This window comes from Leptonychotes weddellii, chromosome 2, assembly GCF_054177405.1.
Source record: "Leptonychotes weddellii isolate Sample4059 chromosome 2, ASM5417740v2, whole genome shotgun sequence".
Taxonomy (NCBI): domain Eukaryota; kingdom Metazoa; phylum Chordata; class Mammalia; order Carnivora; family Phocidae; genus Leptonychotes; species Leptonychotes weddellii.
Genome location: NC_138370.1, coordinates 114,350,235 through 114,376,353, shown reverse-complemented (window position 1 = coordinate 114,376,353; position 26,119 = coordinate 114,350,235). Strand labels below are relative to the sequence as shown.

Below are 26,119 nucleotides of genomic sequence, written 5' to 3'. Positions count from 1 at the left end.
CCTCCCTCCCTCCCTTCCTTCCTTCCCTCCCTCCCTCTTTTAACCTAAGCCACCTCTTCACATTCCCCTCATGACCTGGACCAGCCTCACTGCTACACAGTGTTCTCATATGAATAATGAGGCAATGTGCTATCAGGAAGGTGGTTAAGCCAGTGGTTTCCAATCTTGGCTGTACATCAGAATCACTCGGAAAGTTGTATCTCTCAGAGACCAGCTCACACCTCAGGCCAATTCCAACAGTCTTGGGGAGTAGGTCCCAGGAGTTAGTATTTTGAAAACTCCCAAGTGAATTCCACTATGAACAAAGCTGAGAGCTACTACTCTAAAGAAATGCTTCTCAAATTTGAATATGCATTCAAATCACCTGTGGATCCTACAAGAATGCAAATTCTATTCAGGACATCAAGAGATTCTGTTTTTCTAACAAACTCCCAGGTGATGCTCATGCCACTGGTCCGTGCAAGTAGTAAGGCTCCAGGATCTCTAAAATCATAGAAGATTATTTAACTATTCCTATGCTTCGGTATGATTTTGCACAAAATAAGAGCTTGATGATTATCTTTGTATATTTAGATGAATATCTAACACCTAACTATAGTCTCCTCCAATATTATTGTTCTATGATTCCATTATGTAGTGATGCTTAAAAACTATCCTTTATAGTCATTCATCTATGAGACAAGACTTTCAGAAATATACACTTCTCTTTCTCTAAAAAGAAAACTTAAAAACTTGTGGAAATTATTCAGTTCAGTAAATGACTGCTATACAAACATTGTTCCAAGGATTAACAAATGTGGTATTAAAAACTGATGGATTATTGAAGCCTATCATTTTTATATACCTTAATTCCATTCAATTGTACTTTATCAAATGTCTGGTTTGAAATCTGAGTAAAAACATGTAATACATAAATCTTTATTTATAATGCTAATAAATGTAAATATCACTTACTTTTCCACCACTGTTAAAAAGCTTACAGAAGATGGAATAAAAATCATTTTCTGCTCAGTCAGGATCCCATTCATTAGCTTGTTTACCACTTCCTCAGGTTCCAGGGTGGGTCCCAAACTGAAATCAGAAGCAGTCTTTAGCAACAAAACATTTCACGGAAGCTTCCGCTTTAGTTAGGTGCTAAACAAAGAAGTTAAATTACCATAGAAATCATAACATAACGGACTTGTAGTATCTGGCCCCCAAATAGTAGCTGCGTTAGCATGAATAATAACAACAACCACTTATTTAGTGCTTATCACATACTGTGCACTGTGCTAAACACGCTCCATAGGCCATCTCACTGAAGTTTTGCGACAGCCTGTGACAGAGAGACTACAGTCCCTATTTTGCAAATGAGAATTATAGATGTAGCCAGGAATAAAAAATAATTGAGCTAGATTAGGACTGACAAATTCACTTTTAAGTCTTTAGAAGTCTTGGGGCGCCTGGGTGGCTCAGTCAATTGGGCATCTGTATTCAGCTCAGGTCATGGTCCCAGAGTCCTGGGATGGAGCCCCACATTGGTGGGTTCCCTGCTCAGCGGGGGCGTCTGCTTCTCCCTCTCCCTCTGCCCCTCCTCCCACTTGTGCTCGCTCTTAAATAAATAAATAAATAAATAAAATCTTAAAAACAATCTTTAGAAGTCTTGGGGGAAAAGTCAAATACCATTATACAAATTTTATTATATACTAAGTCTCTTCAGCGAACAATTTCTAAAGTGTCAGAGAAAACTAAAATATAAAAATGTGCCTGGCTCCTAGTACCCAAAATCTATAAAGAACTTATCAAACTCAAAACCGAAAGAACAAATAATCCAATCAACAAATGGGCAGAAGACATGAACAGATATTTCTCTCAAGAAGATAACCAAATGGCCAACAGACACATGAAAAACTGCTCAACACCACTTGGCATCAGGGAAATAGAAATCAAAACCTCAATGAGATACCACCTCACACCAGTTCAGAATGGCTAAAATTAACAAGTCAGGGAATGACAGATGTTGGTGAAGATGTGGAGAGAGGGGAACCCTCCTACACTTTTGGTGGGAATGCAAGCTGGTGCAGCCATTCTAGAAAACAGTATGGAGGTTCCTCAAAAAGTTGAAAATAGAGCTACCCTACAACTCAGCAATTGCACTACTGGGTATTTACCCCAAAGATACAAAGGTAGTGATCTGAAGGGGCAGCTGCACCCCAATGTTTATAGCAGCAATGTCCACAAGAGCCAAACTATGGAAAGAGCCCATATGTCCATCAACAGATGAATGGATAAAGAAGATGTGGTGTATATACACACACATACACACACACACACAGTGGAATATTATGCAGCCATCAAAAAATGAAATCTTGCCATTTGCAACGATGTGGCTGGAACTAGAGGGTATTATGCTAAGCGAAATAAGTCAATCAGAGAAAGACAATTATTATATGATCTCACTGATACATGGAATTTAAGAAGCAAGGCAGAGGATCATAGGGGAAGAGAGGAAAAAGTGAAACAAGATGAAACCAGAGAGGGAGACAAACCACAAGAGACTCTTAATCTTAGGAAACAACCTGAGGGTTGCTGGAGGGGAGGGGGGTGGGGGGATGGGGTAACTGGGTGATGGACATTGGGGAGGGTAAGTGCTATGGGGAGTGCTGTGAATTGTGTAAGACTGATGAATCACAGACCTGTACCCCTGAAACAAATAATACATTATATGTTAATTAATTGAATTTAAGTTAAAAATAAAATAATAAAATAAAATAAAATAAAAATATTAAAAAAACAAAACCAAAAAAATGTGCCAGGCTCTAGATCCTTCATGTCCATAGGAAACCCTTATATTTACTAGGTCTTGATTTAATTTTCAGCCTTGTTACTAGTTCTATGTTGCATCCTCACCCTGGCATATGCACTGTGGAGTAGCATGAGATCTCTAAAAGATGGCCTTTGCTATCTATGTGTTAGAACACGTGCACTTAGGATGGTGTTACGCAAGAATTGGTCCTCGGTTTTTAACATTTTATTGATGACTTAAGAAAAAAGGTACATAATTAAATACACTCATGAAATCTGCCAACATCACCAAATATTTGAGTAACATTTTGGGGAGGCAGATTTTAAATGTGTGTGATTAGTTAAGAGAAGTGAGACAAAAAGAATTGGATGAGATTCATTAGGAACAAATATAGAATAGTTCATTCAGAAAGAAAAAAATATGCAGTAAAGTAAAATTAGGACAGTTGAGAAGTGTAGTGTTGTACTTAAAACTGAGCATGATTCATATGTGGAATATAAGAAACAGTACAGAGGATCATAGGGGAAGGGAGGGAAAACTGAATGGGAAGAAATCAGAGAGGGAGACAAACCATGAGAGACTTTTTGACTCTAGGAAACAAACTGAGGGTTGTGGAAAGGGAGGTGGGTAGGAGGATGGGGTAACTGGGTGATGGGCATTGAGCAGGGCACGTGATGTGATGAGCACTGGGTGTTATACGCAACTAATGAATCATTGAACGCTACACCAAAAACTAATGATCTGCTATATGTTGGCTAACTGAATTTAAATTAAAAAAAGTGAGCCTGATAATTGAATATATGAAGGAGAGCAGAGTTTAAAATATATATGATACGATCTTTCATTCTCAGCATAGGGCAGTCATTTCTGAAAATACTGTGCTCCCCCGGGACCCTGAAGTATTATATAGAAAAAATGTGGAGATGCAACAGAAAAGGAAATGTAATAATAAAGATGATAGCTTTTGGCCCAGAGGAGGTAAAAATGAAAGGCAATCGAAACTTGAAGAAGACTAAGCCCTCATGTAGCCAGTGACATAAGCAGAGCACCAAGGAGGATGAGCCTAGAAACCGAAAGATGCTTGTGCCTTGAAGTGTTCAGGAGGAAATTCACCTTCTAGCACATTGCTCCCAGACTTCACTATTCCCAAGCTTCAGGAAAGCACACAAACACCTGTGTAAACAGTATAGCATACTTCTGCATTCACACTGTGGCCTTGTGAACCTACTGATCAAATAGTGTTGCGCTGACTAAACTTTTCTTAGTGTACTTGATCTCTTTACCCAAAAACTTAAGCCTCTGCCAAGAAATTTTCACTAAATTTAATGGCTGGCCAATACCAAGATTTTTAAAAGGCTAAAAAGGAAAGGTTTCCACAAAATAATATCTTGGCAGAATGAAATCTTAGTCATTAAAATATCAGTACGTGGAAAATTATTTTTTCCTGACAGTCTAGTGTTAATAAGAGTTGCAAATCCTATTAAATAAATGCTCATGATGGATTTTGTAGAAACTGTCCCAAAATACTTCAGGCCTATCTGTTGGTGTGGGGAAGGAGAATGCATGTGGGGGCGTAGGAATACTTAGGGACAAAGAGTATTTTCAGGTAGAAGAACTATGTTTGATTATCTAGCGACCACTTAAGTAACTGAGGAACTTTGGGGAAGGTATTTCTACTCTTTAAAGTTTAGAGGTTTTTGTTTTTGTATTTAATCTGAAAAATGGGGTTAATGCAGTGGTATGCTAGTGAATGTTTCACAACTGGCTCTCTAGCACACAGCTACCTGTTTTGTAGCATTTCATTTCTGTGGTGTATACACTCTCACCATTGTGGATTTCAAGCTCTCAAAACAGTGTTGCTGAACGAGTATAAGCCGGCTCCTGCATTCCACTGGTAATGTGCATGGAAGTACTTTACACAGTCATACGATACAAATGTTACTTGTTACCTTCTTATATAACATTTTCTTTTTTATAGTACTAGCCAACAAAACTAATCTCTTTCTGTAGCACACATGAAAACTAAACTTTTAAAGGAAATTAAAAAAAAAATTTTTATTAACATATAATGTATTATTTGTTTCAGGGGTACAGGTCTGTGATTCATCAGTCTTACACAATTCACAGTGCTCACCAGAGCACATACCCTCCCCAGTGTCTATCACCCAGCCTCTCCATCCCTCCCACCCCCCTCCCCTCCAGCAACCCTCAGTTTGTTTCCTGAGATTAAGAGTCTCTTATGGGGGAGGGGGGTGGGAGGATGGGTTAGCCTGGTGGTGGGTATTGAGGAGGGCACATTCTGCATGGAGCACTGGGTGTTATGCACAAACAATGAATCATGGAACACTTCATCTAAAACTAATGATGTAATGTATGGGGATTAACATAAGAATAAAAAAAATAAAATAAAAAAATAAAAAATTAATAATAATAAAGAAGGAATCACAAAGCAAAAAAAAAAAAAAAAGAGTCTCTTATGGTTTGTCTCCCTCTCTGGTTTCATCTTGTTTCATTTTTTCCTCCCTCCCCCTATGATCCTCTGTCTTGTTTCTCAAATTCCTCATATCAGTGAGATCATATGATACTTACCTTTCTCTGATTGACTTATTTTGCTTAGCATAATACCCTCTAGTTCCATACACATAGTTGTAAAGAAATTTTTTTATGTATATTTCATGTAGGAGGGTAGATGTTTTAAAAGGATATTGAACAAAAATTCTTGGCTGTCCAAAAAATTTAGTCAGGATATCCAATTACACTTAATCTAATAAATTCAGATTATGCTACATTGTTGGAAATGGAAAGAGAGAACTTATGTGAGGGAAGAATATTTAAATAAAAATTGTTGATATACCTAACAAGAGAGCTCCAAAAACATGAAGCAAAAATTGACAGAATTGAAGGAAGACACAGTTTAAAAATAAGAATTGGAGACATTAACCTTACTTTCAACAATGAATTGAACAACTAGACATATTAGCAAAGAAACAGAGGACTTGAACGACAGTATAAGCCAAATGGACCAACAGCATCTATAGAACTCTTCATCCAACAACAGCAGAATTCATATTCCTCTCAAGGGCACAAAGAACATTATCAAGGTCAGACTATATGTGAAACCACAAAACAAGTCTCGTGAAATTAAAAAAAGACTAAAATCGTACAAAATATGTTCTCCAAACACAATGGAATAAAATCAGAAATCAATAACAGAAGAAAAACTGGGAAAATTCATAAATATATGGAAATTAACCAAAGGGACAAGGAAGAAATCACAGAAAATTAGGAAATACTTTGAGATGAATGAAAAAACACAACATGCCAAAATTTATGGGATGCAGCAAAAGCAATGCTCAGAGGGAAATTTACAGTTATAAATTCCTATATTTAAAAAAACCCCAAGATCTCAAATCCATAACCTAACTTTTCACCTTAATAAACTAAAAAAAGAAGAACTAAATGTAAAGCAAGCAAAATGAAAGAAATCATGATTAGAGCAGAGATAAATGACATGGAGAACAGATTACAATAGGAAAGAATCAATGAAGGGGCGCCTGGGTGGTTCAGTTGGTTAAGTGTCTGCCTTCGGCTCAGGTCATGATCTCAGGGTCCTGGGATCGAGCCCTGCATCAGGCTCCCTGCTTGGCAGGGAAGCCTGCTTCTCCCTCTCCCACTCCCCCTGCTTGTGTTCCCTCTCTTGCTGTGTCTCTCTCTGTCAAATAAATAAATAAAATCTTAAAATAAATAAAGAAAAAAAGAAAAAAAATCAATGAAGCCAAAAGTTGGCTCTTTGAAAAGATCAACAAAATTGACAAACTTTTAGCTAGAATGACCAAGAGAGAAGACAAATTATGAAAATGAGAACATTACTGCCAACCTTACAGACATAAAGGGGTTATAAGAGAATACTATGAACAACTGTATGCCAACAATTAGATGACCTAGAAGAAGTGTACAAATTCCTAGAAACACACGAAGCAATAAAACTGATTTCAAGAAAAAATATAAAATCTGAATAGACCTTTAACAACCGATTGAATCAGTAACCAAAAATCCCAGCAAAGAAAAACCCAGGACCAGATGGCTTCATGAAAAACTACTCAATGTTTAAAGAATTAACACCAGTCCTTCTTAAAGTTCTTTAAAAAATACAACTCTTCCTAGCTCAGTCTACAAGCCAGAATTACCCTGTAACTAAAGCCGGACTAAGATATCACTAGAAAACTAAATAACAATATCTCTTATGAATATAGATATAAATATCCTCAACAAAATCCAGCATCAAACCAAATGCAGCATAATAGTAAAAGGATTATAAGGGTGCCTGGGTGGCTCAGTCGGTTAATCGTCTGCCTTCAGCTCAGGTCATAATCCTGGAGTCCCAGGATCAATCCCCATGTCAGGCTCCCTGCTCAGTGGGGAGTCTGCTTCTCCCTTTCACTCTGCCCCTCCCTGCTTGTGTTCTCTCTCTGGCTCATTCCCTCTCAAATAAATAAAATCAGTAAAAAAAAAAAAAAGGATTATATACAATGGACAAGTGAGATTTATTGCAAGAATGCAAGGTGGGGGGCATCTGGGTGGCTTGGTTGGTTAAGCATCCAATTCTTGGTTTCAGCTGAGCTCATGATTTCAGGGTTGTGAGATTGCACCCCTCATCGGGCTTGGTGAGGAGTCTGCTTGAGATTCTCTCCCTCTCCCTCTGCCCCTCCCCCCTGCTCCTCTCTCTCTCTCTCAAATAAAACAAATAAATAAAAAGAACACACAAAAAAACCTCCAAGAATGCTAAGTGGTTCACCATATAATCAATCGTTATAATATATCCTGTGAAAAGCCCCACATGACCATCTCAATAGGCACAGAGAAAGCATTTGACACAATCCAACATACTTTCATGGGGAAAAAAAAAAGCACTCAACAAACTCGGAACAGGAGGGAACTTCCTTAAGCTGATTTCACAAGCACTTGTATGATGTAGCTTGATTTCTATAAGCAGAGTGGAGTAAAGAAAATAACAGGACTTATTAAATATGAAAAGATTATTGTCAGCCTTTCTAATAATCAAAAATATATTAATATAACACAGTACTTTTCCCCCCATCATATTGACAAAGATTAAACGTGTGCTACTATTCAAAGCTGGCAAAGGTAAGGGGAATGGGTACTTTATACTCCACTGGTTGGCAGGATAAATCAGGACAATCCTTCTGGAGGGCAATCTAATAAATCTTTCAAAAGTAATTAAGTTCCTACTTTTCTATCCAGCAATTCCATTTCAAAAAAAAATCATAATAAAATGGTTAGAAAAGTGAGCAAAGATACATATGCACATACACATATATACACAAGCACCCCAATTATTTTTTAATTGTCACTAGCAGAGCTTTGCCAGAAGAGGGCACTCTTGCCCACAAGGAAGGTTAGTTTGTGCAGCCTTGTCCTGGGGGCAAGGTTAAAAAATTCAAGTACAGGGTGCCTGGGTGGCTCAGTCGGTTAAGCGTCTGCCCTCAGCTTGGGTCATGGTCCCAGGGTCCTGGGATTGAGCCCTGCATCAGGCTCCCTTTTCCGTGGGAAGCCTGCCTCTTCCTCTCCCACTCCCCCTGCTTGTGTTCCCTCTCTCGCTGTGTCTCTCTGTCAAATAAATAAATAAAATCTTAAAAAAAAACTCAATTAGAATTTTTAAAAAATACGGTGTCTGTTTTTAACTGCTAAAAGAGAGTCTGGGTGAAAAAACTGACTCAAATATATTATATCAGGGTCCAGTGAGGGTTTTCCTCCTGAAAATAATGGGAGGAAATTGGCAAATCTTATCCTTGAGGATGGAACTCACCTCTTCCTTTGACACTTCCTTTTAATTTTAATGGACTCTTTAAAAAAATATATATATTTTTTTATTGAGATATAATCAACACATCACCTAACACATGTAAGTTTAAGGTGTATGATGTGCTGATTTGATATATTTATATATTGCGATATGATTACCATGGAATTAGCTAACACCTCTACCACATGACTGTGTGTGTGTGTGTGTGTGTGTGTGTGTGTGTGTGATAGGAACAATTAAGATCTAGCCTCTTAGCAACTTTGATGTTTATAATATAGTACTGCTGTCTACAATCACTATGCTGCATATTAGAACTCCAGAAGTTATTTATCCACTGGTTGCAAGTTCATGCCCTGAAATGACTATCTCCCCAGTGCTCCCATCCCCGACCTCTGGCAACTACCATTCTACTCTGTTTTTATCAGTCCAGCTTTTTCAGATTCCCCACATAAGTGAGATCATATAGTACTTGTTTTGACAGGTTAGTGAAGTTTTATCCTCTTTCTACTCCTCCTGGTCAGCTCTACTACTCAGGCCCCCAAATTAATTTGTCCTTTATGTTCTCTCTTCAGGGTTCAATTAGGGTTTACTTGATTAATACAGATGAATTAAAACACTGGCCTTCTAAAGTAAATATGTCCGCTTCTGTTTTCTAACAAAATTGTATCTTAAAAATAGGCTCTTGGGCACCTGAGTGGCACAGTCAGTTGGGTGTCCAACTCTTGGTTTTGGCTCAGGTTGTGATCTCAGGGTCATGGGATCAAGCCCCGAGTTGGGCTCTGCACTCAGCCTGGAGTCTGCTTGGGTTTCTCTCTCCTTCTCCCGCTGCCCCTCCCCCTGTGTGCTCTCTAAAATAAATAGATAAATTAAAAAAAAAAAATAGGCTCTTGGACAATTTGATAGATTCTTCAGGGGGCTTGAGATCTTTGGACAGCTACCAAATTTCTACCTGATGTTGGCTTTCTACTCTGTCGACCTGTGGGTAGACATATTTAGGTTAAGATGTATTTAAATAGAATCTGCTATTTTCCCAAAGGGCCACGATGAATATTCTTTATTAACATAAAATATATTTTCACCAAAGGCAGATAAATGGGGGAAAAGAGGGAGAAAATTTGAGGAGACAGAATAAAACTTAAAAATTGAATCTTAACAGTGTAATAGATAATCCAAAAGTAAATCCAAGTAAATATGCAGATTATAAAGATGACATTTCAAAGCAGTGAAGGAAATGATGTATTATTTAATAAATAATGCAAAATAACTTAACTATTTGGGGAAAACAATTAAGCATTACTGGACCTTATTTCTTTTTTTTTAAATCTTTTTTAATTATTATTTATTTATTTTTTTTTTTTTTAAAGATTTTTTTAATTTATTTATTTGAGACAGAGAGAATGAGAGAGAGAGAGCACATGAGAGGGGGGAGGGTCAGAGGCAGAAGCAGGCTCCCTGCCGAGCCGGGAGCCCGATGCGGGACTCGATCCAGGGACTCCAGGATCATGACCTGAGCCGAAGGCAGTCGCTTAACCAACTGAGCCACCCAGGCGCCCTGGACCTTATTTCTTAAAGTAAATTAAATCTAAATGTGAAATGCAACCATAAACGTACTAGAAAAACAATATAGGTAGATACTTTCATAAGCTTGGGGTGAAAAAGACCTTCATAAACACCTCGCAGAAACTCAAGGCCATGAAGGGAAAAAAAATGAGAAATTTTAATGTAAAACTAAATAAAAATAAGTTTAACAGCAAATAGTCAGCTGGGGAAAAATATATGCAACATCTATGACATATAAAAGGGTGTCTTAAACGTACAATGAACACCTAGATACCAATTTTAAAACTCGATAGCTCGTAGAAAAGATGAGCAGAGGCCATGAAACAAGCAATTCACAAAAGAAGTCAAACTACCCAAAAACATAAGAAAACACTTTGATCTAGCTACTGGGTCATCAGAAAATAAGCGTCTGCCTTCGGCTCAGGTCATGGTCCCAGGGTCCTGAGATCGAGCCCCGCATCGGGCTCCCTGCTCCGCGGGAAGCCTGCTTCTCCCTCTCCCACTCCCCCTGCTTGTGTTCCCTCTCTCGCTGTGTCTCTCTCTGTCAAATAAATAAATAAAATCTTTAAAAATAATAATAATAAAATAAAATAAAATAAAATCTACCTGAAGGAGATGGTACCAAAATGTGAAAATGTGTGTGCACTAGGATGTTCATTACAGCTGTGCCAGGGGAAAAAAAATCACTAGTAGACACAACTGTTCAGACTAAGTAATCAATAGAATTTATGATAAAACTCTATTTACTGACAGGAAATGATGTCCACAACATAATACTGAGCGAAATAAGTACCTGACTTACAGCCTCCAGAACCCCAGGTGTAATATATGCCAGTTACATAAAATTCAGACATTTAAGCAGTACACAGAGAGATGTCTAGAACAATGTTCATCAAAATGTCAAGAGTAGTCTGCATTGGATAGAGGGTTTCAAGGAAACTCAAAAAGAAACTTTCTTACTTATTTGTAATTTTCTATATATTGGAATTTTTCAAAAAGTATATATCGTGTTTACAAAGACATTAAAATTATTCTCAAAGAGAAGAAACGTTAAAAGTTAACCTCAGAACTGATCCTTGATAGTTGTATTTATTTATTTATTTTTTAGAGAGGGAGAGGTGTTGGGGGAGGGGCGGAGGCAGAGGGAGACAGAATCCTAAGCAGGTTCCATGCCCAGCTCGGAGCCCCATGCAGGGCTCGATCCCACGACCCTGAGATCATGACCTGAGCTGAATACAAGAGTCAGACGCTTAACCGACTGAGCCACCCAGGTGCCCCTTTACTTTTGTTTTTTAACCAAGTAAAGACTGGTACTCATTTTGGAGGATAACCTCTAGATTACCAAAGGAAGGTGTTTTTCACACTGTGGTCCTGGGTTATCTGTATCTGAACTGCCAATGGTGCTTGTTAAACAGAGCCCCAAGGCCCCTTCCCCCACCACCACCCTATCCCGGCCAAACCCAAACAATCAACATCTCTGGGTGGGACCCCTACGTGGTTCCCAAGCACTCCTGATGAAATGTATGTATACTTAAGTCAGAGAACCATGGCCCAGGAAAAGGAAAGAAAGGAGGATTAGCAAGTTCACCTGAGTTAACTCATATTTATGTTTATATACATTCTTTCCCATTCTTTGTCTCTCCACCTGTTTCCCCACACTCCACAGGAGCTGAAATTGAGATGAGCTAAGGGCATTGAATATCAGGTGTTTGAAGGATTAAACTATTTAAGAAAAATAGTTTTTTTTTTATCAGCCACAGAATGGCTGATATTCATGGTAATCACCAACCCTTTTGTCTTCCTTTCTGTCTCAACTTACGCAGTGCTTGGGTTTTTGATGAAGCCAGTGTTTATGAAATTAGGGCAGACACATGTTGTTTTGATGCCAGTTCTTTCTAAGGCAGCCAGTTCTTCAGTTAAAGCTTTATGAAATCCAACAGCAGCAAACTTGCTTGAACTGAAAATAAACAGAGAGGTCACAAAGTAATTCCAGAAAGCTGCTGCATCTGCTTATTTCAGATGTCTGTTTTCCCTACTTAAGTGTGGTCCTGTGCCGAGCCTCATGGCCATCAGATGAGTCTCAGGGTCCAGCCCAGACCTATCGAATCAGAATGTGCATTATAGACCCTCAGGTAAATTCATAGGCATTAAAGTCTAAGAAGCAGGGTGCCTGGGTGGCTCAGTCGGTTAAGCATCCGTCTCTTGATTTTGGCTCAGGTCATGATCTCAGGGTCAGGAGATCAAGCCCAGGTAGGGCTCTGTGCTCAGTGGGGAGCTTGCTTGGGGTACTCCCTTTCCCTCTCCCTTTGTCCCTCCCCCTGCTTGTGTGCAAGCACGAGTGATCTCTCTCTGTCTCAAAAATAAATCTATCCTTAAAGTTTGAGAAGCATTGGCACAGAACACTTACTACATCCCAACATCACCTACTAAAGTGAGAACTGAGTAGGTTCAAAGGTCTTGCTAGGAAAATTGGCCAATGGGGCGCCTGGGTGGCTCAGTCGGTTAAGCATCTGCCTTCGGCTCAGGTCATGATCCCAGGGTCCTGGGATCGAGCCCCGCATCGGGCTCCCTGCTTGGCGGGAAGCCTGCTTCTCCCTCTCCCACTCCCCCTGCTTGTGTTCCCTCTCTCGCTGTGTCTCTCTCTGTCAAATAAATAAAATAAAATCTTTAAAAAAAAAAAATCTTAAAAAAAAAAATTTGGCGATGTGTTTGTTTTTGCTGTTGTTGTTTCCATAAGATTTAATGTCACTAGAGCCTGTTAACTATCTAATATATCCAGGAATTCCTGGGAAAATTCTCCTGGACAAGTCCTATTTTTCCCTTTAAGTCTCAGCTTCATTTCCTCAAAGAGGACTCCCCTGACCCCTAGTCTAAACTATTTCCCCATTATATAGTAATCTTCAGTTTTTCATGATAGCCTGTTGAGGATTTGTGATTAAATATTCATTGGGGTGATTTTTTTTTTTTTTTTACATCTGTCCCTCATACTTTTACTATAAGTTTTGTGACTATTTTGGTTTCCAGTAAATCCCAAGGGCCTAGCAGTGCTTGGCTTATAATAGCTGCTCAATATTTGTCAAATGAATGAATCAAAATGCATAACTATTCTTATTGTCACAGCTCCTTCATTTGGCAAGAGAAGGAAAATCATATTCTAAGCAGATATTATTTTTCTAATTAGGTTTTTAAAAAAATACCTTTATTGAGAAATAAATTCATGTGTCATAATTCACCCATTTGAAGTGTACAATTCAATGATTTTTGGAATATTACATTATTAATTTTTAAAAATTGTGTGAGAATATTTATAACAAAATTTGCCATTTTAACCATTTTTAAGTGTGCAGTTCAGTGCCATTAATTACCAGATTATTTTTCTTTAAGTCTGTATTTATTAGCAATTATACAAAGTAGTTGTAAATTCTTGCCAATTAACCTGTGCTTTGGAAAATACAAACCTGTGGAAAGTTCTCTCAACTTTTTTTTTTTAAAGCTTACACATACACTGAAGGCTTAAAAGATTGCTAAATTTACTTACGTAAAATGTAAATCTTACCTTGAAAAATGACACAAAAATAATCATATGTAAAATTGATCACTACATGTCAGACACTGTCCTCAGTTATTCAGATGTATTATTGCATTTAATCCTCACAACGACTCTGCAATAGATGTTACTATGATCCCCACTTACCAAAAGGACACTGAGGCACTGGGGTGGGGGCAGTTGGTTTACAATCTCCTTGGGAGCTTGCTGGGTATAATCTAAAGCTGCCCCCTGCTGCACATACAGGGCAGGGAGGCCAAAGAAACACAGACCACTCAAGATTGGTAGGTGGCAGGTTTAATAAGCAAGGGAACTTGGGAGGCTTGTCTTGGGCAGACATAAGGTGAGTAGATCTCCACACCCACCTGCCAGAATCTTAAAAGTTTATATAGAGGCCTTAATTGGGTTCAGTCACATATACCATCCAGATAGTCTCGACACCACATTTCTTTTTTTTTTTTTAAGATTTTATTTATTTAGGGCGCCTGGGTGGCTCAGTTGGTTAAGCGACTGCCTTCGGCTCAGGTCATGGTCCCGGAGTCCTGGGATCGAGTCCCGCATCGGGCTCCCGGCTCAGCGGGGAGCCTGCTTCTCCCTCTGACCCTATCCCCTCTCATGCTGTTTCTCGCTCTCTCTCTCAAATAAATAAATAAATAAAATCTTAAAAAAAAAAAGATTTTATTTATTTATTTGCCAGTGAGTCAGAAAGACAGAGAGAGAGCAAGAGCACAAGCAGGAGAAGCACCCAGCAGAGGGAGAAGCAGGCTCCCCACTGAGCAAGGAGCCCGATGCAGGGCTCGATCCCAGGATCTCAGGATCCCAGGACCTGAGCCGAAGGCAGGCGCTTAACCGACTGAGCCACCCAGGCATCCCTCGACACCACATTTCTTTATCAAGGCTGTGTCCCTGGGGCAGCTTTTGGGAATGGGGAAGGCAGTCAGATACCACATTCCAAGGACAGGGCAGTGGGGAGGAGCCTCCAATTGCCTAGGTCCAGCTCACAGGTCATGTCTTCTGGATGCCTTCCCCCTACAGAGTTATAGGGCTTGCCCAGACACACAAAATGAAGTGGTAGAATCAGGCTTTAAATTAGGGCAATAGGGCGCCTGGGTGGCTCAGTCGTTAAGCGTCTGCCTTCGGCTCAGGTCATGATCCCAGGATCCTGGGATCGAGCCCCGCATCGGGCTCCCTGCTCCGCGGGAAGCCTGCTTCTCCCTCTCCCACTCCCCCTGCTGTGTTCCTGCTCTCGCTCTCTCTCTCTCTGTCAAATAAATAAATAAAATCTTTAAAAAAATAATAAATAAAATAAAAAAAAATAAATTAGGGCAATAAACCAGGCTTCTATATGGTATACTCTAAACTTTATTAGCTCCCAACCAAGTTGAGAGGCAAATGACAAACTGGTAAAGCAGTTGCAATATTTAAGCCGTGGGTAGGCGTTAATATAGGGCAACTTTTTTTTTTTTAAAGATTTTATTTATTTGACAGAGAGAGAGACAGCAAGAGAGGGAACACAAGCAGGGGGAGTGGGAGAGGGAGAAGCAGGCTTCCCGCCGAGCAGGGAGCCCAATGCGGGGCGTGATCCCAGGACCCCAGGATCATGACCTGAGCCGAAGGCAGACGCTTAATGACTGAGCCACTCAGGCGTATAGGGCAACTTTTATAAATAAATAAGACAATACTCCAATGGAGAAATGGCTAAAGGACATTAGCAAAAAATTCACAATATAAAAATACCAATGGGTATATGCATCCAAAAATGTGTTATTCCAGGAATAAAATAAATACAAACTAAAACAAGATGGAATTTTTGCTTAGCAATAATGGTGAGGATATGAAGAAATTTTTATTTGAGTTGCTTCTCAACGTACAGAATGTTTTCATTTTAAATCATTGAACTGGGAATCTTTTCTCTTTAAGCCTTCAATATATGTCTAAGCTTAAAAAAAAAAAAAAAAAGAATGAGAGAGGACTTTCCACAGCTTACTAGTTTCCAAAGCACAGGTTAATTGGCAGCGTTTTCTGGAAGGCAATTTGGCAAAAGGTATCAAAGTCATTCAAAATATGCCATGCTCTTAGACCCAGTCATTCCTCTTATAAGTATTTATCCCAAAGAAATAATCAATCATGTTTCTAAAGACTTACATTCAAGGTTAGCCCAATGAAGGCCAATAGTTGGAAACAATTTTATTTTATTTTTTGTTGTTGTTGTTTTTTTTAAAGATTTTATTTATTTGACAGTGAGAGATACAGCGAGAGAGGGAACACAAGCAGCGGGAGTGGGAGAGGGAGAAGCAGGCTTCCCAAGGAGCAGGGAGCCCAATGTGGGGCTCGATTCCAGGACTCTGGGATCATGACCTGAGCCGAAGGCAGACGCTCAATGACTGAGCCACCCAGGCGCCCCAATAGTTGGAAACGATTTTAAATGCCTGGAGTGGACAGCTGTTGTTTTTGCCCTTTGGCCTTCCTATTTCCTTATTCTGGTGACGTCACGCAGGTGGCACCCTGTACAGTGGCTGGATCCAGCTAGCTGGAGTGACCTCTGGAGCTAGATAGAGCGTTTGAAGGCAGTACTGGAAAATCATGGCTTTTCCCCTACCTGCTGGTTATTGGGGGACATTACTCGGGAACTGCTGGTAGCTACCTCACCAACAGACAGAGGCAAAGAGCCTGCCTGAGAGTTTTAACTACAGAGCTAAACAATTCCTCTTTTGGTCCCAGGCAGTTTAAGTGTCGTGTTCCTTGCAACCGAAAGAGTCCTGACAAATGAACTGTGCAACAATAACGGATAAACTGCATAAACAGTGGCACATATGAGCTGCGGCATACCATGCAAAAAATGAAAATGATATTGCACATATATGTATTAACGTGCAAAATGTTCATTTAAAATTTTAAAAAGCCAAGATTATGTAGGCAGATTTTTTTCAATGCTTGACTATATAACTGTACTGAAAGTGTCCTAAATTATAACAAATGCTAACCACGAGTATTTCTGCATGGTAAGATTATGGGTAATTTTTTTTTCTTTTACTAAACTGTATTTTCTGATTTTTCTTTTTTTTTTTTTTTAAAGATTTTATTTATTTATCTGACAGATAGACAGCGAGAGAGGAAACACAAGCAGGAGGAGTGGGAGAGGGAGAAGCAGGCTCCCCGCTGAGCAGGGAGCCCGATGTGGGACTCGATCCCAGGACCCCAGGATCATGACCTGAGCCGAAGGCAGACACTTAACGACTGAGCCACCCAGGCGCCCCTTTGCTGATTTTTCTTAAGTGAACTAAAAGTACACAAATATATTAAAGCTCAGAGTTAATAATGTTGAATGTATTAAAAGAACTCTGTGTTTTTGAACTTCAGGGTAAATTTATTTTTAGACCTATGTATAAATGAAAGCTAAAAGGGAGTGGATTTTTTTCCTGCACTTTGTAACATTACATCAAATTTCTTATTATTACTAACATGAATTAATATTTCTTATCCCAATCATTCTTTTAAATAACATTTCCTTATAAGCTAGTAAAGATCAGGACTTGATTTTGCCACGTCTTCCCATACTGGTGACTTTCATGCTTATAAATTGGCTCTTCAAGTTGACAAGAGATATTAGCCAGAGTTTCATGGTACTTTTAAATATTTTCTTTTAAAAACCAAGATACTTTTGGGGATGCCTGGGTGGCTCAGTTGGTTAAGCGTCTGCCTTCGGCTCAGGTCATGATCCCAGGGTCCTGGGATCAAGTCTTGCATCAGGCTCCTTGCTCAGCAGGGAGCCTGCATCTACCTCTGCCTGCCTCTCTCTCTCTCTCTCTGACAAATAAATAAATAAAATCTTAAAAAAAAAATCAAGATACTTTTGGACAAAATACTTAGCAAGCAGCAAAAAACATTTTAGAATAGAATTAAAAGGTGAACATCTCTCACCGTGAATCCAGTTCTTTGATCTTGGATTTTTCACATTAATCATTTAAAACTGGTGAACTGTAACTTCAAAATAAATTGAAACATTTTTTTCCAATATAGGTGACTGGAGCTCTAATAAATTCTTTTGCTGTGGCTTAGCAACTCAGGCCAGTGGCAGATAAAGGCTCGATTACACGGAAAAGAACCGGGTAATTCCAGACCCCCTCTCATTTCATTTCAACATTGGGGAGCCGGAGCATATGAGATTAGTTCCACTGAGGCAAAGCATTCTGGAAGCTAAAATGACAGGCAGGACTTTGCTATTTTGTGTGATTACTGGAAAGTAGAATTGGAATGTAACATCAACAGGTACCCTCCTGTTATTGAACACTTAGAGGACTCCAGATTCTATACTAAGTGCATTACATTATACGATTTAAACTTTACAGCATCCTGATGATTTAGTTAGTTGCTATGATTAGCCTCTCGTATGGGTGAAGAAAATGAACCACAGAGGAGTCAAGTAACTTGCCAAAGGTCACATAATGTTCGTAAGTGATTAAGTCAAGATTCATACCATATGATTCACAATAGTCCCATCCTGAAAACAACCCAAATGTTTGTAAACAGTAGTATGGATAAATAAACAGCTGTCTAGTCACATCATGCAATACTATGCAGGCAAGAAAAAGATGAAGCTGTAGCTACCAACAATAGCAAGGATACACCTCACAAACATAGCATGATTCTGTGTATATAAAGATCAAAGATAGGCAAAATTAATCTGTGGTGTTACAAGTCAATACAGGGATTACCCTCGAGAAGGAAAAAGGGATTGCTGGTTGGGAAGAGTTCTAAAAAGTGCTTCTAAGGTCTTGTCCTATTTTTTGACCTGCATGGTGGTTAAATAGATGTGTCCATTTACAGTAGCTCATTGAGCTGCACATTTATGATTTCTGCGTTTTTACCAATGTATGTTATACTTCAATAAAAAAGTTTATGTTTTAAAAAGCAGCATCTCAGTTGCATTGCCCAGTTGTTAGTAACAACCACTGATAAACACTGCTTTCTGCTGGGAGAAGTCTTCAGTGTGTCTCTGTGAAAGCTCCATCATTGATCAGATACTGAGCAAAAACCAGAGTCAACTGAATCCAAGACAGTTACGGTCACTAGGATCATAGACTGCAGCAGCTCAGGCCATGTGCAGCTGAGGATCCAAAGAAGAGTCCTACAGGGGCAAGCAAGCCGCCGCTCCATCCCAAAGCCAGAAGTGCACAAACCACTTGTGTGCTTGCGACCCTACCTTTCAGCCCAAACGGTGCCTTTGTGTGAAGAAGAAAAACCTACATCTCCTCTCAAGCGACTTTACAGCCATCTCCCGGAAAATCGAGTTTAAAGGGAACTGAATATGAACAGTGCAGCCTAGAATTGTGTAGTCTACAATCCACACAACTGTGTGTGTCGTTCCTGCTTTGACAAGACTCGGTGAGATCTTTTACTTCTGCTGAAAGCACTATCAGTGGTGATCAAAATAAATTTGTTTCTCACGCAAAACATGTTCTCTCTTGATTTTCACTTCTGGACATTTAATGGAAGAGAATCAAATCCGAATCAAAAGAGCTACAGCATTTACTATGGCAAAGAGAAGGAGGAGGCATGATAGCTTTCCCAGCCCTGCTGGACTCAGATCCTCTTGGCTTATCTGGGTACCTGGGACTAAGAACCTGGCAGCGGAACAGGATGCCATGTAGTAGCTGAGAAGCAACACCTGCAGCTATCTTTCATCAAGTGAAGGAGGCCAAATTGGATCAGTCTCAGGTGGCCAGGGGACAATCACCAAACTTCTACTGGCTCTGGGCCATGGGTCTGCACTGTGACCTCCTCAGCAGTCCTTTCATCTTTTAGAAAAAAAACCTCAATCCAAGTCTGTGTTGATTTTAAAAGCTATTAGAAAACAAATATACGTTAAGAAAGAAAATAGAGATGAATAAAAGGAACAAAATAAAATTACTTGTCATTATCAAAGAATAACCACTCTCTAGGTGTGGTTAGAGCAAAACGGCTTGGTATATATCCTTGGGAACTTGTAAAATGCAAGATATAGATCTTTTATATATGTATATATATACATATGTATATATTATATAAAAATAAGATACCCACCCACGCCAATGTTTATATATTTATACCCATACAACTATATGTTGTTTGGGTTGTTTCTAGAACTTAGATACTTAATTCCAAAAGAGCATGATGGTAGAAAACAAATTTGAGCATATGTGTATGTGTATTTATTTGACAATACATATTATTTACACAATAATTCAACATCTTAAGAGTTACTACTTGCTAAAATATAGAAATGGCCAAGCACTGTTGGGGTATGTGCAACCAGTAGGATCCCCTGGGGTATGGTGGCCTCACTAATCAATTCTTTACAGTATACAGTGGAGCATACCATTACTGTGCCCTGCTTGCTACAGTAAGTTCTTCAGGTATTATAATGGCATGGCTTTTTAAATGTATAACTATTATAATTTTTTTTACAATTCCACTGTTTGGATGCTTTTAGTGTTTAGAATCCTAGATTATACTCTTTCTCTTTACACCATTTTGTTTCCACAAAATTATTAAAATTTATTATTAACTTTTATTCATGATACAAAAATATTACTCTTGTTTTGTAATTTCTTGCTGCTAAAAGGGATGAGACATGCTTTGAGAGCTGGCTTCTAGGGGCGCCTGGGTGGCTCAGTCATTGAGCGTCTGCCTTCGGCTCAGGTCACGATCCCAGGGTCCTGGGATCGAGCCCTGCATCGGGCTTCCTCCTCAGTGGGGAGCCTGCTTCTCCCTCTTGTGCTTGCTCTCTCTCTCTAGTGCTCTCTCTTTCTCAAACAAGTAAATAAAATCTTTAAAAAAAAAAAAAGAGCTGGCTTCTAATTTGATAATTTCCCTGCAGCCACCTCTAGACCTCTAGAATGGTCAGCCTGGAGGGGGTTAATGGTTGATAATACTGTTGTACAAGAGACTTTGTGCAACTTTCTATTTGGGCAACTTCAAGTTTATCATCATTAATGGTAGTTTTCATTAGACAGGGTAAGAAATCACACACAAGTTAAACATAGAAACAAATTTAAGGAAATACATGCTCACTTACCAATAAGCAAGTAAGAAGGGGACCCCAGTATGCCCAGCTGCTGAAGCCAGAGTGACAATATGGCCATGATTATTCTCCATCATCACTGGGAGAAATGCTTTTGTAGTCTAGAAATAGTGTTTATTAAGAGAAAAAGATATATTGTTATTTCTGATTTGCAGACCCATTGGGAATATTTCCAAACAAAGCTATATTTTGTTAACATTTTTCCTAGAATAAAGGGAAAAACCCAATTAATTGCCAAATGTGACAAATTAAGGCGACTGGATAGGATGCATAGATTGGAAAAACTATGCAAAGCAATGGATACTGAAAACTTTGAGAATCCATTTCATTTAAATTATGAACTTCTAATATCCCCTGATCCTCTACCCCTTTTGTCATTGATGTTTTCTATCATTTCATATATTGAATAGATATAATAATCTAGAGTTATCAAAAGAATTTATATGTAATGTGAAATTGTTAGAAAATAATTTGGTTATGTCAGCAAAATACTGAAATGAATAGCTATCTTCCAGTAGTCACTGAATGATTCATGCAATAAATATTTACTGAGCACCTACTATGTGATGGGGATTCAAAAACATTAAGACAATGCCCTATGTTCTAATAAAGGCAGAAAGACAGGCAAATTCATCAGTTGTAATGCAGATACAAAGACAGATGCCAATAACTTGGGAATACTGACATAAAATAATACTGCATTTTCACTAATTCTAATATTCTTTAGAGATTATGTATCCCAAACTCACATCCAAGAAAACTTTGAGGGACCCTTTCGGTAACTGGCTATTTGGGCAATTTTTAGCCTCTTTAGAAACTCTCTCTCTCTCTTTCTCATATATATATATATATACACACAGATATATATATCTCTGTATCTGTATATATATATATATCTGTATCTGTGTGTATATATATACACATATATATGTATATGCACATATAGATATATATATTATAGATATATATATACATATATATATCTGTATCTATAGACCTTGAATGGTGAGGTTTATGATAAAGTTGGCAACTTTGGGGCCAGAAAATACTCAAGGCCTGAGTCTCATGAGAATCCGAAAGCAAACTGGGCTCACCCTTAAAAGAACCACACAAAAGGACTCAGATGACCCCTAATCCCTTTCTTCATAAACAATGTCACATAGATGTGAGAATCTAGTTTAAAATTAAAACATATATAACACCTGAAGTTTATTATTAATTAATTATTAGTATTAATATTATTAAGGGGGGAGAAAGAATGGTTGATGAGATTTGGTCAGAGCATGAAAAATGACTTCTTTTTTTTTTTTTAAGTCTGTTTATTTTTTTTAATAATCTCAACCCAACGTGGGGCTCAAACTCATGACCCAAAGATCATGAGTCTCATGCTCTTCCAAATGAGCCAGACAGGAGCCCTGAAAAATGACCTCTTCGTATATTATCCTTAGTACCTACAGATAACTTCAGTATTAATTTGATACATTTTTATGTCTGCTGAAATCTCCACTTTAAGATTTTATTTACTTATTTGTCAGAGAGAGAGAGAACATAAGCAGGGGGAGCATCAGGCAGAGGTAGAAGTAGGCTCCCTGCTGAGCAAGGAGCCTGATGCGGGACTTGATCCCAGGACTCTGGGATCATGACCTGAGCCAAAGGCAGACACTTAACTGAGTCACCCAGGTGTCCTGAAATCTCCACTTTAAACAAAGTCTTTGGGTTTTACAAAAGAGAATGTTTTCATAAAAGAAGTCATACCTACCCAGAAATGTGCAAGTACATTAACTTCAAAAGTCTTTTCAATCTGAGTGTCTTGTGTTGCAAACAAATCTGATGTGTAGACTACACCAGCATTATTTACTAAAATACTAACATCTCCAATTTCTTCTTTCACCTTTAAAAATAAGACAAATATCTGTATCATTAAGAGTTATGAAGGAAGGTTTGCATGCAAGGATTATTAAAGAACTATGTGTTCCTCTATTAGATGTGGGGGGAAAAGTAGTTTTGTAATCTATGTGCCAATATGGAAAAAAGAACCTTTTAATCTTAGGTACTTAATTTCAAAACAGCTCTACCTATAAGTCTGGTTAAGTAGAAGTTTTCTTTTGCAGTTTAGTCTTTTGACTTTTGCTCTATTGATTTTACTCTGAGAGGCATCTGGCTAATAAAAACATAGCCAGTGGCAAAAGACAAAAAAAAAAAACCAAAAAACCCCAGCATTTATTTTTTAAATACTACTTCAAAAGGTAAGCAAAAAAAATTTTTTTAATTAATTGGCAAATGCAGGGACCATCTGGGAATCTACATAAAACTGATTATACCATTAAGCTGGTCACATCTTCTATTTCTTTATTTTTGTAGTACAAACTATTTATTTTGTTGCTCACCAACCTTCCCCCTGCAGGTGACAGTTGGCCTAAGGGCTGGCAAAGCCAGAATATCTTATCTGATATTTTTACAGTTCTTTGAGTAACTAAGCTTCTTGGTGGATAGACCCTAGAGTTACAATGCATTCTGTTACACATTGTGTTCCAAATAAAAGCTAACTTCTGTTAAGAGTTATCATATTTAGATAGTGCTACAGTGTGCTGGGGGACTGAGGGGGAGGTGGCAAATAGCCTGTTAAAGGCTTTCATTGTGCTATGCATTTTGCAAAATTTCATTATTTATCTCATTTAATTCTCAAAATAATTCCATGAGCTGGCAACTCTTGGTATGCTCACTTTAGAGATGAGAAACATGAAACACAGAATGGCTGTTTCTTGCTCAAGGTCATGTGACTATTCAAGGTCACATGGAGCTGAGACTCTCCCAGACCTTCTGACCTCAGAGCCCAAGACAAACCTCTAAGCTCAAACAGAAAGGAAGCCAGGAGGTGGGATACCCATCAGCGACCCAGGAGGACACCAGTGTGCCAAGAGCTGAAGGCTTGTCAGCCAGAAATGAACTTCATCAGGTCGTATTTAAAGTATGAAAGAGTCAAGCTAAGATACTGGGCCCTTGGTCAACACTATTTGTACCTATAGCCACATCTCTAGCATGATATGAAAACTGTCGTTCAGAATAATGCCCCTCAGTTACTGAGAAGAACAGGACAGGGTGTGTGGTTGAAGTGACGAAGGTGCTGTAACGCCTCCAAACTAGCGTGACTTAAAACACAAATCGCTCTTTTATGCTGCCAAAGAATTTGCCCAGACACACTTGTCCCTTCCTTCATCCTTGGGCTCCCCATCATCACCTATTGTCTCTCCACACCGTGAATGTCTGCTCTGCACATTTCTCAATAGTGAAAGCAAGCCATGAGTTTAAATGCTTAGGTGACACAAAAATGTCCTGATATTAAAGTAACCACATTAAAATAACTTCAAAATATCTCATTATCACACGTCATTGTGCATATTCTGTTAAGCATATTGTTTATCCTTGAGCAATTTCAGTAAAAACACTAGGGTTAAAACCCATGGAATAGGTTCAAATAATGAAATTACCTTTTCCAGAACAGCCTATTCCCAGATGAATCTAGACATGATCACTGTGTGCCAGGGACTGATCCAAAGACTTTACATCATTAATTCACTTAATCCTCCTAACAACCCTGAGGTGGGTACCGCTGTGATCCCCGTATTATAACTGGGGAAACTTAGGCACAGAGAGGTTAAGTAACGTGCAGTGAGAGAGCCAGTGGTAACTGGAAGAGTGTACATCTCTCTAAAGGAAAATCACTGTTAATTTAAGTAAAATAGTAACTGTTAAATGCAGAGGTTTCTTGTCTACAGGCCTTGCTCTTACTGTACCCCTCCCTTCCAGGAAAGCTATTTCCCACCACTAGCCTGGGTAATTTCTACTTAGTTGGTTTTTTGTTTTGTTTTTTTTCAAGAGAGGGAGGGAGCGAAGGGGGGGGTGGAGTGTGGGAGGGGGCAGAGGGAGAGGGGAAGAGAGAGAATCCCAAGCAGGCTCCACACCCAGCACAGAGCCATACATGGGGCTCGATCTCACGACCCTGAGATCATGACCTGAGCTGATATCAAGTCAGTCACTTGAGACACCCAGGTGCCCCAATTTCTACTTATTCTTTTGACTTAGCTCAGGCCTCACCAGTAATAGAGGCATTAGCTCGAAATAAAAGTTTACAATTCAAAAACAGAAGTTAAAAATGTCCTCAAATCTAAAATTCCCTAAACAAGGAAGTTCTCAAGGCTGGTTGAATCAGAATCTTTATACTGTACTGGATCAGATTATCCAGGGATAAGGTCCAGGAATGTGTATTTTAAGGAATTTGCCCAGATAATTCTACTGACTTTCTTACTATTGTAGCATTTCGTTAACAAGTATATGTATAAATGCATTCGGAGTGAAGCTCCATTATATACACATAGCATATTTCAGTTGTATATAGAAGAGGCAAATACTGCTTTATAGAGATAAATCTATGATGAAAGTCTGATAAACAGTTAAATTTATCCTAACTCCCTAACCCAGTTCTTTGACTGGGCATCTGAAGACCCCATCAGTGATCTGCAGTGTCATCCAAGTAGCAGAATCACATGGGTGAGGCGTGGGTGGGTATGTGGGGTACTAAACGGGCAGATTCCTGGGCCTAGCCCCCGATCCACTGAAAGCAAACCTCAGGCGTGTCATTTTTTAAAAGCTCTCTGGAAGATTCTAGAACACACTGAAGTCTGGGAAACTCAGTTCTAGGTTCTAGTTCTGGGTCTGCCACTAGCTGGCTGCACAACCTTATAGGCAAATCACAAAACTTCTGCTACTTTGTCTGCATCCTGACAGTGTCACCTCCAGGATCCCTCCAGGCTCTGACATGACCCGATCCTAACCAATGCAAAATTTCACCTTCTTCGCAGAGCTGTAAATATCTTCTCGGTTACTGCAGTCTACCACAAAGGCATAAGCCTTCGCACCCAGTCTCCTGCATTCAGCAGCTGTGTCCTCAATTCCGTGCTAGAAAGGCAACAAATAGTTTGATAAAGAGAACGAAATAAATGACATGAACATATTATATCAACAGCTGAAAATAATTAAGAATAGTCAGATTGTTTGAACTAGCGTTAGGCAGGAATTTAACTGGACACATTTTTGTCAGGGATATAGGTACACTTTGCTCTTAGTACTTTGAAGATTCTTTTATTTGGAACCAAACTTAAAGCAAGCTTTTTAAAGAACATAAAAATCTTTTTTTTGGGGGGCGCCTGGGTGGCTCAGTCGGTAAGCGTCTGCCTTCGGCTCAGGTCATGATCCCAGAGTCCTGGGATCGAGCCCCGCATCGGGCTCCCTGCTCAGCGGGGAGCCTGCTTCTCCCTCTCCCACTCCCCCTGCTTGTGTTCC

At 39.1% G+C, this 26,119-nt stretch overlaps 1 protein-coding gene across 1 annotated transcript in view; it reads right to left on the bottom strand.

Annotated features, from left to right (window-relative positions):
* Positions 1 to 950: 950 nt before the first annotated feature.
* Positions 951 to 26,119, bottom strand: part of LOC102744364 (estradiol 17-beta-dehydrogenase 11) — a 27,070-nt gene continuing 1,901 nt past the window's right edge. Inside the window, exons 2-6 of the mRNA XM_081812871.1 lie at positions 25,628 to 25,735; positions 22,539 to 22,670; positions 20,774 to 20,880; positions 11,989 to 12,126; positions 951 to 1,071 (exon numbers count right to left, since the gene is read on the bottom strand). Coding sequence (XP_081668997.1) covers positions 951 to 1,071; positions 11,989 to 12,126; positions 20,774 to 20,880; positions 22,539 to 22,670; positions 25,628 to 25,735 — 606 coding nt within the window. The remainder of the gene's footprint in view (positions 1,072 to 11,988; positions 12,127 to 20,773; positions 20,881 to 22,538; positions 22,671 to 25,627; positions 25,736 to 26,119) is intronic.